The sequence below is a fragment of the Myotis davidii genome, unplaced genomic scaffold, assembly GCF_000327345.1.
Source record: "Myotis davidii unplaced genomic scaffold, ASM32734v1 scaffold580, whole genome shotgun sequence".
Taxonomy (NCBI): Eukaryota; Metazoa; Chordata; class Mammalia; order Chiroptera; family Vespertilionidae; genus Myotis; species Myotis davidii.
In genome coordinates this window covers 1,198,696-1,216,320 of record NW_006293313.1, presented here as the reverse complement: position 1 = coordinate 1,216,320, position 17,625 = coordinate 1,198,696, and the positions used below count along the sequence as shown (strand labels likewise).

The 17,625-nt window shown below is 40.8% G+C and overlaps 1 protein-coding gene across 1 annotated transcript in view; it reads right to left on the bottom strand.

Annotated features, from left to right (window-relative positions):
• The window catches only part of DNM3 (dynamin 3), a 283,200-nt gene that overhangs the window by 244,350 nt on the left and 21,225 nt on the right, over positions 1-17,625 (bottom strand). The window contains exons 7-8 of the mRNA XM_015566069.1: positions 14,082-14,168; positions 9,357-9,427 (exon numbers count right to left, since the gene is read on the bottom strand). Of these exons, the coding sequence (XP_015421555.1) occupies positions 9,357-9,427; positions 14,082-14,168 (158 nt within the window). The remainder of the gene's footprint in view (positions 1-9,356; positions 9,428-14,081; positions 14,169-17,625) is intronic.

Sequence of the window (17,625 nt, the reverse complement as noted above, 5' to 3'; positions counted from 1 at the left end):
TACAATCTCACTGCTTTGAATTCCACTATATTCTGACAACTCCCATAGAACAAAGCCAGCTTGACCCGTCTCCCCAAATCTAGACTCATATACGTTTTTGATAACTCAACATTGCCACTTGGATGTCCACAAGGCCCTACTTAGCTGCCCGCACCCTCCGCTCTTTGAGTCATCTCCTCCTACTCTCCATCTCCCTCATTGGAGAAGTTCAGCCACACTGATCACTATTTCTATAACCCACCCAGCATATTCCCATCTCAAAGGCTTTATGCTCGTTGCTCCTTCTGCCTAGATAAGCTTCCACCAGATATAAGCATATTTCCTGACATCACCTCCTTCAAGTCTTTGTTCAAGTTTATCTTTTCAGTGAGGCATACCATGACTACTCTGTTCAAAACTGCATCCTTCCCTTCTTCTAGGACTCTCATCCCCTTTACACTATTCTATTTTTCTCTATGGCATTTTTCGCCTTCAAGCGTACTATATAATTTAATAAATTTTTGTGTGTTTATTGTCTGTCTTCTTCCATTAGAATGTGAGCTCCTTGTGAGCAGGGGTTTTTGTCTATTTCATTCGTTGCTATATCCCCAGTGCCTAGAACAGTGATGGCGAACCTATGACACGCATGTCAGAGGTGACACGCGAACTCATTTTTTTGGTTGATTTTTTCTTTGTTAAATGGCATTTAAATACATAAAATAAATATCAAAAATACAAGTCTTTGTTTTACTATGGTTGCAAATATCAAAAAATTTCTATATGTGACATGGCACCAGAGTTAAGTTAGGGTTTTTCAAAATGCTGACACGCCGAGCTCAAAAGGTTCGCCATCACAGGCCTAGAAACTACCTGGCACACTGTAGTTAGCTCTAACAAATATCTGTTGAATAAGAAGCCCAGTGAGGTCGACACCATTATAACACAACGCCAGGGGTTAAGAGCCAGAGATGACCCCAACAATTTAACCCTAGAGCCCACATGTCCAGGCACTGTGTTCCTCTATCAGTCAAAACAATGAAGGCTTTCTGCCTGGCCCATGTAGTTCAGTGGTTGAGCATCAACCTGTGAACCAAGAGATCACTCGTCCAATTCCCAGTTAGGGTACATGCTCAGGTTGTGGGCTCTATCCCCAGTAGGGTGCAAGAGGGCAGCCAATCAATCTTTCCCTCTCATTAATATTTCTATCTCCCTCTCCCTTCCTCTCTCTCTAAAATCAATTTAAAAACATTTTTTAAAAAGGTATGAAGGCTTTCTTTTGGTAAATCAATGAGTAAACATCTATTGATATAAGAAAACTAAATTTATTTTGGATATTCTGATAAGGTTAATAATACTGAACCCTCTAACTAGCAGTTTCATAGTTCTTAAAGGCTGTTTTGAAGATCAATGAAATAGTCCAAAACAGAGAAAAAGCTCAAGTCATTAACTGTTTAAAGTAATGGGATATTATGGCTCAGAGCCACATCAGAAATCAACATCACACTTTTGAACCACTGTTCAAAACAGTAATCCTATATAATAAAAGTGTATATTAACCCTATATAATAAAAAGAGTTTGTGTCTGACTGTGACCAGGGGTCTGATGCACCCACACTGTGACGTTCGCTGCGCCAACTAGCGATGGGGTATCTGAAGCTGGCTCCTAACCTGAATTTTAGCTCGCAACTCAAAGCAAAAACTCGGCCGAGAGACGGCTCATATCTCGAAAAACTCGTTAGTCGGGACACTCGTAAGTCAGGGCCCCACTGTATTTAAAAATGTGTTTATGGGAAATCTTGTAAAGACTTGCAAGTGAACTTGAGCCTTTGGACATAATCTTGTTCATAGGTCCTTTACTGGTTATCTGTGCAATATTGGAAAACAGACCTAGGTATAATGTTTTCACTTGACATAAGTCAAAAATTTGAGAGCACCAGCTATTTGCAAGGTGCTATTGTGGAAGATATGAACGTGATTAAGGTATGGCCCCTATAATCAGAAGCCTACAATTTATCTAGTGTGGGTGGTGAGATACACACACAAAACACAAAGAACAAAGGAAGAACAAGCTCTATAGAAGTAAACATGTGAGAATGTAATACAAAGCACCCCCCCCATGTGCTTCTGCTTCATATGTGAGCTATAATTACCCTATAGCTTCTTATTGTGTTTGTTGTTAAGCATATAAGTTCCTACTACAACCAAGTCACTGTGGAAGGCTTTCCAGAACCCTAAAATACATGAAGCCAAACTAGGTTTAATGCTCTGAGACATAATGATTTTAAAAATATGTAACAAGAGATTTAAATTTTTGTAAAAATAAGAACACATTGAAAGACATTCAGAGAAAAAGAAACCCATGTTACCATGTAGCTCAATGTTTTTTGCATGTTCATTTCTAGTTTCTGTCCTTGTCCATGTGCATACACAATAAAAGATTCAAATCACAGGAGAGTATGCCAAGGGGTTTATAACCACTTATCAGACAAATCCTATGCATAGTAATTGCTCTGCATCAGAGACAAACAAAAGGGATTAGTCTGGTCTGATGTGATCTGAGACTTTCACAGAAAACTTGAAGAAAGGTACAATTTTAATAGAGGAAGACAGCCAAGTGCATTCCAGGAGAATGGTGTAGTATCATCAAAGTCAGGAAGTCAAAAAATGAGGAACATAGAAAAGTTGTGGAAAGTAAAACTATTACAGCAAAATTATATAATCATAAACTCAGGGTTGTAAATGACCTTAAAAACCTCCTAGTACAGTAACTGAATGTGAGAGCCAATTAGGGAGAAGTTGGCTGTTATGGTAGAGGCAGACAAAAGTATTCAAAGTTTCTGAGCCAGCAAATGGCATGATCAAAGCAGTGTTTTGTAAAAATTGTCTGAGTCTGAAGCAGAAAAGATAGGAAGCAGATAGCTTCCGCCCCTTCCTTCTGACTGCGAGTCCTGCCCAGCCTTCAAAGTCCAATCAAGTACCATTTCTGGGATATGCCTTCTTAGAAACCTCCAGTTATTCCTCCTTCCCATGAACTCCCAAAGATCTTGGTCTGCACCTGTACCATATAAACAGGATTTTGTCAGGCAGATCTCTAATTCCTCTCTGACAATGTCTGTTCCTCAATGACTGATGGTATGTTGCATGAATCTTGGTATCTCTACCCCTCTCGCCATTGACATTGCCTAGTACAGAGTTGGAAGAAGAGGTTAAGAGACAGTTTCTACAGAGCCTTGGAAACCATACTGAGGAGTTTAAACTTTATTCTGAAAGTAACAGGGAATCTCAGAAGAAATGATAAAGGACATGACAAGAGGCAGGAAGACCTGTAGTAACCCAAACAAGAGAAGAAGAATTTTAGGGCACCAACGACCTGCAGGGCACTCTGTGAAAGATATAAATGATGATAGGATTAGACCAGCCGTGGGCAAACTACGGCCCGCGGACTGGATCCGGCCCGTTTGAAATGAATAAAACTATTGAAAAAAAAAGACCGTACCCTTTTATGTAATGATGTTTACTTTGAATTTATATTAGTTCACACAAACACTCCATCCATGCTTTTGTTCCGGCCCTCCGGTCCAGTTTAAGAACCCATTGTGGACCTCGAGTCAAAAAGTTTGCCCACCCCTGGATTAGACAAATTCAGAAACTAGAATAGAGGTAGAATCAAGTGAACTTGTTGAAGATGGAAGGAAACAAAGAAGGGAACAAAGAATAATGAATGACACTCGGGTTTCTGGTTTGAGCAACTGGAAGTTACCACCCACAGAGAATGGGAGCAATGGAGGAGGTGTAGATTTAAGATTAGATGATGAGTTTAAGGAAAATCAAGTTGAGACTTCCCTAGGATGGATAAGTAGAAATGCCCAGTATGTACTGGCTATGGCGCCCAGTCTAGGAAGAAGTTCTGGAATGGAGATCTAGGTTTATAGTCTTCAGATAAAGCTAGTTACTGAAACCTCTGGTTAATGGTGTCATATGAAGAACTCACAATTGTCCACTGGATTAAATATTTTGTCCTGGCCAAAAGCAGTCTCAACAGAGCGGTGTGGTCAAAACAAGATTTCAGGGGCTGAAAAATGAGATAGAAGTGACAAAGGAGGAGGAAGAATGTGGACTCGGCATGAACCTAAATAGAGCTCAACTGAACCAAGGAAATGGAGTCGCTCAGAAATGCAGATTGCATATCAAGTGTCAGTTGGGCCTCTCCCTCCACCATCATGCTTAGTTTCTAAGAGGAGACACTTCAGCAGTAACCATGATGGAGAAAATACTAGCAAAGTGGCAACAGACAAACCAAGGCAGTGGGAGGGAGAAGCCCATCCTTTATACGTTATAGACAGAAGATTAAAGAGTTGACTGTTTTTTCCTGAGTCAAAGGGTTTGCTTAGCAACAGCGAACAGAGTTACCCCCTTTTTCTCTTCTAGAAGCCACCACAGTAGATCACCACCAAGCCATCAGTTAAGTAGGGTCCACAGATATAAGGACCCTGAGCAATGGGCTGGATTCTCCATACTCTGCAAGTGTGCCATCCAATACAGTAGCTGATAGCCATATGTGGCTATTGAAATTAAAACTTTAATTACTATTTAATTTGATTTTTATTTCACTTGCAACTCACTTCCTCTGTTTTACTAGTCCCAGTTTGGCCACTCAATAGTCACATGCAGCTAGTGGCTACTGTACTGAACAGCCCAGAATAGAAAATATTTCCATTATCTCAGAAAGCTCATTGGACAGTACTGCTCTGGAATAAAGAAGTCCTTTTAAAATGATCTTTTATTACCCCAAGGATATTATAAACACATGCTGAGAGTCCCCAGAGTACGACGCATCATGTGCAGGCCTGCCTCCTCCAATCAGATGGAAGCCAAAGGGAGAAGGAAGCTGCATTCCCCCTGCAGGATCCTCAGTGAAGTCTCAGGCTAAATATTACGTAAGAAAACCCTCCAGGACGTGGGGCCCTATGAAAGAAGGATGACTCATCTCCTAAGATCCATGTTAAGGATGAAGATAAAGTTCAAAGTAACAGCTCTGAGGATGAAAGAGAACAGTAGAAGTCTACCGATTTTTTTTTTTTTTATGTCTACCGATTTTTTAAAACGTTGCCTGGAACACTGGAACAGAAAATTTACTAGAAGACGTGAACACTCCGGATTGTCCTTGGCAAATTGTTTAGGTCTGTATTTCCATCTGCATTTAATTCCTAAATTTGCATATGAGTCAAAAGAAGGATCTTGTTCTAATCTAAGGCCTAGGCTTTGATTCCACAAGAGAGAGAATGTTCTCATGTAAGAATATAAACTAGAAACACTGTTATAATAAAATGTGATTACACATGATGGAAAAATATACGAAGACTGTGAAGTATTGCTCTGGAATTTGGGGCCAAGATTCACATATACTGCCTTTAGGCAAATGGCAACGGGCATTCCAGAGGATGAGGAAAGAGATATCATGAATGTTACAACCGGCAGGATTTTCATGGTACTCATATAACCAGCACTGAAATCTGTCCACTCTGCCATTTCAACTGTGAGAAAACAGGTGCTGGGACCTACTCTGCAGATGGAAAAATAGACCTTAGTCTGACGCTGGTGTCATCAAAACATAAGTGTACTGGTTCCTATCTGGAGCCCTAATGCTTGTAAGCTACTGAACTGTTGACATCTCAGTTAAGTCAGAAGTTAAAACTCCTGCCCAGGGAACAAATGCAGAAGAGCATGAGAATTTGAAAATTAACCTCCCCAGGCATCCAAGCTAACAAACACTTATTGGCCTTCCTATTCAAAAAGCAGGAATCTTGAGAGAGGGGAAGTGAATGAAGGAACAAATGGAGTAGCTTTGTTTTCTTAAATAATAAAAACTAGTGACATTGTGTAAAAAATAAAAAAGACCTGTGGGGCTGTTTGTTTGTTTTTTAACAAGGGACAATGACAAATTAAAATCCTTAAGTCATGAGGAAAGTTGACATTTTCTTCTGGAAGACCGGACGTTTAGGTTCAGAAACTATATTATAGTTTAAAGATCAAGCTTTCAGAAACCAGGAAATTCCAAAGCAAGCCTACAGCAGCGCTAACTTGGATCCATGACACATGGTACATATTTTACGGTCTGTGTTTAACAAATAGCTAGGAAATGGGGAAAAAAATGTTCCACGTATTCAACATGGCAGAGTAAATGCTGTGGCAGGCAGAAGAATTTCAAGATGTCTGAACACTACTCTGAGAATTCCTACTCCATTACTCTACCTTTAGCGCTTTGGTTTGTTTTTAAAATTTTTAGAAAAAAAATACATGTGTAAAATACTATGCGCATCACGATTCTATAAACTTGAGAGGTGGTTCCCCCTCTTTCGACAATTCTTTAAAAATCTCATGAAACAAATTCTTCTTTTCCTCAATTTGAGACCTTAATTTTCTATCCCTGGAACTTAAAAATACTTACATAATTGTCTTCCTTCAAGTATGGCTTGACTTTTCTTCCTTGATGGAAACAGCAGTCCTGCCAACTTTAAAATTTATAGCTACAACCGTATTTTTTTAACTTTTAAAAACACAAAAGATCCCGCAACCCTTCAAAGTAATTATGAATATTTCTTCATCTCAATCCCACGTCACTCTGAAATCTACTGCAACTCAGCATACAATGGAAAGAACGTCTACCTCTGAGTCTCAGTGCAGAATCTCACATTTGGAGAGAATATTGGTGTCTAAAAATATTCTAGTGGCAATCATACTCCAAACATCAATTTCACAACAAAGTAAAATTGTGTTAAACACAAATTCCTCTGTGTTTAACAAATAGGTGGGAAATGTGTGTGTGTGTGTGTGTGTGAATGTGTCTGTGAGTGTGTCTGTATCTGTGTGTGTCTGTGTATATGCTTATATGTGAATATGTATACCTATACCACTTTCTTGCTTTTACAGACTATACCCCAGTTCTCAAAAGCAGTTTCACAACACCTCATTAATTTGATCTCCTGACAACCCTAAAAGGTATACGATGGGGGATTATTTATTATTCCACTTGATAGAGCGGTAAACTGAGTACAGAAAGGCTAAGCGACTTGGCAAAGCCCAAAGCTCATTAGCGGCATATCCTGGAAAACTGATCCGACCGCTGACTCCCAGACCCGGCCTTCAAAAGGAAGTTCAGGTGCGAGTTTCTACTAGATGCAAAATGTGCAAAGCTGCCCCGCTTCTAACGTGGTCTGAACAAGGCTTCTTTTTTCTCCCCCAACATCATAATGGCTTACAGTCTATCTCTAGGCTGGAAAAATGGGGGCAGTTGCCTGGATTACAGAGGCTGCATGGAAAGACTGCATTTGAAAGTGTTTACATTTGCAACATTATATGCTTTCGAAAACCTAGTCAATCTAATGCTATAGTCTAACAGCTTCTGAGGTGAAGTAAACTCCGGATCATTGATCTTTGAAAAGAAGTTTAAAAGGTAATCAAGAAAAAGTGTTTCAAGAAAAGTCTAGGCTGGAATTTCAATTGTAGCACTGGTTACAAAACTTGTTCGAAATTTGAATTTTCCCAAACAGATTTTGACTTTTTCTACATTTTCTCCTTGGCTCGGGAGACCACAACGAGGTGGTGTGGCAATGTCCCTTTCACTGTTACGTTATGGGCTCAAGTTTACATCTAAATAGCATTTGTCTTCAATAAAAATCACTTTTAAAGACAGCATTCCTGTTCTTTAAAATTACTCAAGGATTTGTTTTTCTTTTCAATTCCTCAAGGAAGCAACAGAAGGGAATGGAGAATGTGCCAACTTAAAATGTTACATGTGTTTCTCTATATTTTTCAATTATTAGGCAAACTCTCAACAGACAAAAATGATTTTTTCTTTCTTTTTCTTGTATTTTTCCCCCAAGAGTAGAGCTTGGCACAGGCCACATGGTGGTCACAGACTGGGCTGCAAACCAGGCATAATTCTCAGGTCCCCTCTTCCAGGGTGATAGGCAAGGAGGCATCTCAGCATCCAGGCTTCCCCTCACAGGGGACCTACAGGAGGAAGTGAGCAGTGCAGATGGGGGAGCCATCAGGGCTAACGGGAGGGATGGGTCTGTGTGGACAGTGTCGCTACCAAGACAACTGACCATAGGAACAAATTCAATACTGTGTTTTAACACCTCCACACACATGTCACAGACAAAACAGTGGAGGAAAAACATCTAGCGCACAACAGTAGTAGCTGCTGGATTCCAAATATATGTATACCATTGGTTCAGCCTCACAACCACAGCCACCTTTACAAGGAGACAATCTGCTGTTGGATAATTGAGCCTTTCCTCCCTAAAACATGTCTGCCAGTTCCTCAGTCCGGGTTTAGTCTAAGTCACATGATTTACATTCTGATTCTTTTCAATCAGACTGTAATTGGCTTTACATTTTGTTGTGTTTTATTTTGCATTTGCCCCTGTTCTTGAATACATGGTTCAAATACATTTCCCCCCCTTTATTTTTTTTTATATAAAAGAGACTATATTTTATATATTTGAAGTTCGAACCATTTACAGGCCACAACTATATTTTAGAGTTAGAATCAAACAAAAACTAGTTCCACTCTAGGGCAGGAAAAAGTGGTGAATGCCACACTAATAACCAGCCCTGAATAACTAAGCATAATGTCTACACAGTGATATCTGTGAATGTAGAGCTAGAATATTAGAATATAACAAGCCCTGGCCGGGTAGCTAAGTTGGTTATTGTCCTAATAAGCCAAGGTTGTGGGTTCAATTCCAGGTCAGGGCACATACAAGAATAAACCAATGAATTCATAAATGAGTGGAACAACGAATCAATGTTGTTTTTTCCTCTCTCACTCTCAAAAGCAATAAAGAAAACAATTTTTTAAGAATATAAAATACATGTATGATAAAATAGCAACATAGAAACAAGCTTCTATAAGATATATATTATAGAAAAGAGAATGTTCATCCCCTATAATTACATCTAAGTTCACAAAAGACCTTTTTTTTAAAAAAATAGGCTCTATATTCTAACTTAGGAATGTTGAAATAGCTGTATCTTGTGAACTGCACTTGCTATTTCAAATTAATGTGAGAAATTGTTCCCAAACATATTTTAAATGTGCATCTGTTGCTGCTTATCTATGGGAGTTCAAGTACAAACTGCGGATGGTCATCCAAAAGCAATGAGTGTCTAAGACACATGTGACCCATATGCTGCGCAACCAAGGAGCCAACTACTTTATGGAGAGAGCTTGGCCTCACAGGATGGCTCAGATTTAACCTTGACCCAGAATGCACTCTCAAGAGGTGGTGGGGTTGTGGGAGAAATTCCTAGTGTGTATTCTAGACAGACCAGCAAGAGGAACACACGCAGCAATTGAGTCTTCCACCTACTTTGCGAAGCCAATGAAATCTTCGTGGTTGGTGTTGATGTAGGAGACTTGGATGTCAATCAACAGTAGTACCTGTAAGTCGCAGAGAAACACTTTAGTGAAATCCATCTTACATAGTCTCACACACTCAAGTCAGCAATTGCCTGCAAATTATCTGCATTGAATTTTTAAAGGATGCTTCAGTGAGAATGAAAAGGTGCATTCATTTTTTGCTTCATTAAATTCGTAATTTTTACTCTAAATTTAGAAATTGAAAATCTCCATGAAAACTCTGATTCCCACAAGAAGACAATAGCATTATAATTGCTAGGCATGCACTCTTGGCCAACTTAACACAGAACCTAGAATTATTCTCTTCCTCTAAAATGTAGGCATGATGTTCAAAAGAAGGGCACACATGTTAAACAGGACACACATGTATGAAAGGACACATGGCAAGAAGGCCAGTGAGGAGCTGTTCAGAGCTTCCTGCTCCCATAGACACCATATGTTAGCCTCAAAATAGCAATATCCTCTCCTCTTCTATCTCGTTAAGCTCCCTATAAGCAAGCAGAGAATATTGATTGACCCACTCAAAAATGCAATATACAAATAAATAGAAAGACTTCTTGAGATCAATAAGCTTCACCATCACAGCAAAACTTCAGTCAGTTCTCTGCTAAAAGATCACCTCATCGAGGGATCCTCTCGGCCCGTTCTGTCTGAACTAGCACTCTTCTTACTCTCTGTCCTATGAATCGAGCTCATTTTCCTTTTGTAGCACTACCACTAGCTGACATAGGAAGTTTTTACAAATTGACTTGATGGACCCCATCTACTGTAGCCACTACTGTATCCCAGGGACTAGAACAGAGCCTAAAATACCATGTGAATCCAATCAAGATTTGTCAAGGAATGAACTGGACACATGTTTCAGTAAACATGAAAATGTACTGATCACAAGGTACTTATATAAACTCTAAGTCCAAGTCCTGGAAGGTCCCTCTGTAGAAAATATTCTTCAGTGGGAGACAAGGAGACTTAGAGAACAAGAAGAGAGTGGGACAGGCAGACACTTTAAGAAAGAAAGCTTTACTCCAGAATTATTCAAAACTGGGCTCCCCTTTCTATGTTTCCTTTTTGCTCTCCCAACAGTCTCCATGTCTTCCTAGAATGCTGAGCTTTGTTGATAGGTTAAGAATGAACAACGCTTAAGAATTCTTGCCTATGTACCTCCAGAGCTCTGCGCTGAGACTGCTGAATGAACTTTTAATGACCTCGATGACCCCACGCTGCCTCCCTACACTGAAGGTGACACTGCAGCGCAGCAGAGCACTCTTGGTAAGGCTCATTGACGTAGTCTACGTATTGCTCCCTTGTGGGAACTTTCTTAGGGAAGACTTCTTCCCTGATCCTCACCCCACTCTCACCCAACACCAGGATGAATGATGATGTCACTCTCATGTCGCCTATGTGTCATATTTTACATATACTGCAGCCTACACTTTGTGTTTGTGGTGTTTAGCACCAATTAATCACTCGTCTGTTTGCATCCCTTGTCAGCTTCAGAGGAACAGGGAGTACATTTGTCTTGTTCGCCACTTGATCCCCAGAACCTAGCACAATACACAGAGCAAGTGTCCAATAAATCCCTGTGGCTGTAAATTTTAGAACTACCTCCCAGCTCTGAACAGCAGTTTGTTTTCAACTGCACAATTTATTCCCATATAATTAGTATGCGGCCATGGTTTCTCCATGCACTGCCCAATGCTGTGGGCTCTGAGGCTCTGCTTTTGTGGGGAATCTCAACTGGCCCCCTCATCAAATCTTGCTTTGAGTCCCAAGAGGACCTTCCAAGATGAGTAAATGGGTCACCCCAAACCCACCCTCACTTCTAAACATAAAGTGAAGGCTACTGGGCCAGAAACATAATACTTGTATGAGAAATTTCCTACCATCAGATAGTTTGGTTTCTTCTGTTAATGAAGACAACTAAAGAATTAGGAAGAGTGATCCTTATTGGATTATCTGTGGTAGTGCCTCAATTGTTCCCATACTGAAGCCATCTTCTGTTATACTCTCAAATCCACTTGGTCAGGAGTTTGTATGAAAAAACCATCGAATTGAAGCACAAGTCAATTGTTACCAACATAAAGGGCAAAATATCTACATAATTCTCAACATTGCCAAGGGTTGTCATGAATGTCTTGGACGTTCTCGCACATTAACTTGGACTGCAGTGTAGGAAAAAAAAAGTGGAAAAAATAAAAACTACGGCTGTTCTCATTCATATTCCTGGAAACTAGGAGTCTGTGTTCATCCCAGGAAGAGAGCCAGGTCACATATGGGGGATGAAAAGAGTACATTTTTTTCTCACTTTTTTCACTTTCTCAGTGCCCTTCTCACCCACAGTTATTGAATATGGAGTTGAAGAAAAGTAAAGCTATCCTTGGGGGCAGTCATCGCCCACAAAGCCGACCACTTCAACATGCACTCTCATGTTTGGGAGCACCTGGAAGAATTACAGGCACATACAGGTACTCAAAAGCCCTTTGTTTTAGAAAAAAATTCACCGACTGATTTATGGGTTTCCATATTTTTAATTTTGAAGAAATTTTCCTCCCACAAAGCTGCCAGAGCAGAAGTCTGTAATAGTTCCATTTCAAAATATATATATATAAGAACACCTCTCAACAGTTCTAGTGCAGAGGCCTGAGGACACTGGCCTCTCGACCACCACGAGGGTGAGGGTGGAGGGGGCACCAAGGCAGAATGGAGTGCAGGAGGCAGATGTGAGAGCTGTGCAAATGGACATGTTCGCCCGGCCGAACCAGACGTGCTCCCACACAGGTTCCTGTCAGAGGTGGCAAGTGTTAGCTTCCTCGGGCCAGCCGAGGTGGTCACTTGGGAGCAGACACCCACCCATCTCATCTCCCCCTTGGAGAGTTGATTAATCAGCACATAAGAGCTGCAGAGGCAAGACAAGGCCCCTTGCAAGGAGAAAAGGTATTTCTTCCTCATACCTACTGTGTCATGGCTCTTTGGCAAAAATAACTAAAATGACTGATGAGCTGCAGCCATATTTGGGCTATTGCATCTCATCCTCACAAGATGCCAGTGAGTTAACTACCATCATGATCCCACTTGAAGGTGAGGAAACCGAAGTGGGAAGATGCCCACATAATGTGTTTTTTTTACACAGAAAGTAAATGGGAGATCTGGGTTCAAACTCGGGCTGTGGGAACCCGGGGCCCACAGTCCTAACAACGCTAAGAAACAGGAAGGCATTAACAACTCAGTTAGCTATGGACACAAAGATAATAATGATACTATGCCCTCAATATTGTCATCTCAGGGAAGAGCTAAATAGGATATATTATCATTCAAATTTTCTAGAATAAAGCCACTAAATTAAAGTGGTTATCTATTTACTCAAAGTCAGTTTCTAACACAGTTGACACTAGAACCTAAGTGTTCTTGGTCAGGCAGCAGCCATGACGTTAGATGGGGAAACTTCGGACCTCAGCATGACATATGTGGGTTTGATTTCACTGGCTCCTGAGTTAACCTTGATTTTATTTATCCCTAAGTCACAAAGCCTATTTGCTCCACTTTTGGCTCTCCACAGGTGTGAACATTGAAAAACAAGTGAAAACTATGAATAATGGTTAATGGACTTTCAAAGCATGAAGATCAAAAGGAGTGGCAATGAATCCGCAGCTCATCGGGAAAACGGTACTGCGGGTCCTCCAGCCCTTCCCTCCACTTTGTCCCTCCACTCCACCCCACCCTCTCGCCTCAGCCTCCGCTGCACATGTTCCCTGTGTTCTGTCTATCTCTCTCTCGCTTCTATTCTGCCTTCCTCCTCATCCCACTCACCTGAAAACCACAAAATCTTGCAATTATAACTTCTAGAGGACTTCCGAGAGCACACAGGCCTACATCCCATGTCATACAGTTGTGTCCTGGCCTCTACCAGCATCTGAAACCATCGTGTTCCCCATTATAATGAACTATAAATAACAGGAAAAAATCCACCTAAGTTTAAGAAGCTTTTATCTTCCTGGAGGCCTTCCCTTTTTTTAATGAGTTATCTTCACTTGAAAAGAATCTTTTGGATTCACAGAGCCAAGCTGGAATTGGAAGACAATTTCAAAGTCAATCCTTAGAAACCATATTCTACAAAATAGAAATGTTTAAAGGAGCTGTTCTTAAAAGTTTTTATTTTTCAATGGAAGTTTCCCTGGGTATGCTAATGAATAGCTTTGTCCATTATTCTCAAAGAAAACCAGAACACTGAACATTTTGCATAGCATTTTAGGAATTTAGGACAATCTTGGCTCCCATCTCTGGACCCATTAAAATTTTAAAAATCCTGTCTTAAATAAGAAAAAGTGCTCTGTTTCTGGATTAGTGTTAGTGGTTTTCAAGGTGGGCTATGTACATGCTAGGGGTACACATTATGATCTATGGGGTGCTGAGAAAAAATAATGGAACTCCTATTACTGTGTTTTAAATTGCATCCTTCTAAAGTCTTTACATTTGTTTATATCCTTAACATACACAAGATGTTAGTATAGCAACACATGTATAAAATTTATTAATAAGTAAAAATAAACATATGTGGTTGTGTTCTAACTATTCTTTTTCCCATTATAATGCCGACTGGTAGAGACCAGCAGACATCCTTGGGGAGACCTTACACTCCCCACGAGGCCCCTGGCCACCAGGGAAGGCCTCTTCTCACCTGGTCCTTGGTCTTCCCTTCCCGCTCCCGAATGTGGTTAGCCACAATCCGCTCCGTTTCCTCGCACAGCCTGGGGAAGTTTGCCAGCTGTCAGGAAAAACAGATCTGAGTGTTAATACTCCAAAAGTTAAACCACAAAAAAAAGAAGACGAGATAAGTGATTTATTTTATAAAAGATAGGCATCACAATTCTGGTAGCAGGAGTGGAATTCTCTAGAGAATGGTGGAGTGAGAGAAGAAGCTCCTCAAGCTATAACCAGAGGTAACTATGGTACCCAGAGGAAACTTCTCTACAAAGAAACAGAAGGCCAGATACCATGTAGCACTATGCTCTACAGAGTTAGCACCTGAGAGAGGACAAAGATGAAGGGGACTGGAATGAGCATGAAAAGATCACAATGACTGGCAGTGCTCACCATGTCTCAGGCTGTGTGCTAAACGCCTCATGAACTAACTCATTAAAAAAATCACGACAATCTAAACAATAGATCCTACTAAGACCATTTTGTAGAGGAGGAAAGCAAAGCACAGAGAGGTTAAGTAACTTGCCCAAGATTGAACAGCTTAAAATTGGTGGGTCCAGGATTCCAACCCAAGTCTCAAACTCCAGAGCACAAGGTCTCATCTGTCACCCTTTTGATGATGATCCATTCCAGAAACCACAAAGATCATTTCATTTATTTTTAATTCTTCCCCAACAGATATATTTGCATATACATGTTTTTTGGCAAAACTGTAGAAATAATGCATTTCAATCACTTATCCCATATAAATTATTCCGATAATTGTCCAAAATATAGTTTGCAAAAATGAATGAACGAACGACAGTTGTTTTCAACATGCGGAAGAAAAAGAATAGGATGAACAAGGATGTTTAAAGAACCCTAATCTAGAAGAGGACTTAGTCAGAAAAAGCTCTATGGGAACAGTTGTGGGACAGTGGAGCTTGCCAGGCACAGGAACATGTGTGGGGGACGGTGGCAATGAATAGTGAAAGAAGTGAAAGATCAAGTTCTTCCTATCCATCACTTTGAATATTTCTTGCCACTCCCTTCTGGCCTGCATAGTTTCTGTTGAGAAATCAGCTGACAGTCGTATGGGTACTCCCTTGTAGGTAACTGTTTTTCTCTTGCTGCTTTTAAGATTCTCTCTTTGTCTTTTGCTCTTAATTATGATGTGTCTTGAACATTACTCTACCCAGCAAAGCTATCATTTAGAATAGGTCAGAGAAAGAGCTTACAGACAAAAAAAAAAAGCTAAAGGAGTTCATCACCACCAAACCAGTATTATATGAAATGCTGAAGGGTATTCTTTAAGAAGAGGAAGAAGAAGAAAAAGGTAAAGATCAAAAATATGAACAAAGTGACAACAAATACATACCTATCAACAATTAAATCTAAAAATCAAATGAATAAGAAATCTGATGAACAGAATAAACTGGTGAATGGAATGGAATCAGGGGCATGGAACTGGAACAGACTGATGAGTCTGAGGGAAGGGGGTGTGGAGGTGTGCAGGAAGAGATTAGACAAAGATCTTATATGCACGTATGCATTACCTATGGACACACAATAGGGTGGCAAGAGCCTGGGGTGGGATAGGAACTGGGTGGAGAGAAGCTTTGGGGGGGGGGCAAAAGACAGCCATCTGTAATAATCTCAACAATAAAGATTAATTTTTTAAAAAATAATTAAAAGGTCATCACAGACAGGGAGGAGGATGGTCTCAGGCAAAGCTAGAATGGTAAGCAGGGGCAGATCAGGCAGAAGGTAAAACCAAAATGTTTTTGCTGGCTCCCGAATGCAATGCTCCTGTCCCAATTCTTCATAATACACAATGGAACATCCTACTGGTACTCAAACGACTTCTGATGAGACTTTCTGCCACTTGTTTCATTAGCTCAGGGTGCACAGCCTTTTACTTAGTCTTAAAGGATACTAGCATTTGCCTGGCTAGGTGGCTTCTTTGGTTGGGTGTCATCCTGTGCACCAAAAGGTCGCCTGATCAATTCCTGGTCAGGCCACTTGATCAGGTTGTGGGTTCGAGCTCTCAGTTGATGTTATGCTCTCAAATCCATGTTTCTCCCTCTCTCCAAAATAAAAAATAAAAATCCTTTCTAATAAAATGGGTAATATGTAAATTAACCATCACTCCATCACAAATATGGCGGCGCCCATAGCCACAAGATGGCTGTGCCCAGTCCTCTCAGCTCCGCCGTAGTCCCCCAGTCCCGAGGGGGCGGCTGCTGAGAGCAGGCAGCATGAGCACCCTGGTGGAATGCTTGCTTCGTCGCCAAGCCTGGCTTGGGCCGGCCCCCCGGAGCTGGAGCAGACACAGACGGGGGGCTGGCCTGCAGCCTCCACAGCCAAGTGCAGCCCCGGAAAGGAGACGATGGGCCCGCCTCCTGCGGAAGCAGCGCAGGTCTCTCCCGCCTCCCACGGAAGCGGTGTGGCTCCCTCCTGGCTCCTGTGGGCACCAGCAGCTTGCTTCTGCCTCCTGCGGAAGACACACGGCTCCCATGGAAACAGCACGGCTCCCATGGAAACAGCACGACTCTCAGCATCACACTGTGATTCCCTCCAATGGGCTACTAGTAAATAAATAAGTAAATAAATAAATAAATAAATAAAAATGCCCTAGCTGGTTTGGCTCGTGGATAGAGTGTCAGTCTGTGAACTGAAGGGTCCTGGGTTTGATTCTGGTCAAGGGCACATGCCCAGGTTGCGAGCTCAATTCCCATTCGGGGGCGTGCAAGGGGCAGCCTATCAATGATGGTCTCTCATCATTGATGTTTCTATCTTTCCTCTCCCTTCCTCTCTGAAATCAATAAAAATATATTAAAAAATAAATAAAATAAAAGATACTAGAGTTTGACTGCTCATTTATTCCCTCATCTCTTCTATGTCTCTTACTTAAGGTGCAATACATTTTCTCAATTTAAATCATTCAAATTTTTAACCTCTTTCACTATGGATGCTGAATTAAAAGCCTATAGTTGTATGAATAACTTTACAAATTCATCAAAATTCTAATCACATAGGCCAAAATATTGATCCAGAAGACACCATCTTCAGACCTGTAGTTCCCTATTCATTGTTTAAATATTCTGGTAAATTGACTTATATAGGATCAAGGAATTACTATTGGCTATCATCATTTAATATTTCTAAATTTATTTCACATCAGTCCTTCATTGAACATTCACTGGGCCCGTGCTATAGGCCAACTGTAGGCTCAGTTGACATCAAAGCTCCTGGTCTGAAAAACCTTACAGTCCCATGTGGCAGGTTGACTGTACAGATCAAGTCTAATGCAAAAAAATAAATAGTTTCTAAAAAGCAAGAAAAAGAGAAAGAAATAAATGGCCAAACCTTCTCTGAGGAGACCTTAGAGCAGTGGTTCTCAACCTTCTGGCCCTTTAAATACAATTCGGTCGAACGATCCTTTCACAGGGGCCGCCTAAGGCCATCCTGCATATCAGATATTTACATGACGATTCATCACAGTAGCAACATGACAGTGATGAAGTAGCAACGAAAATAAT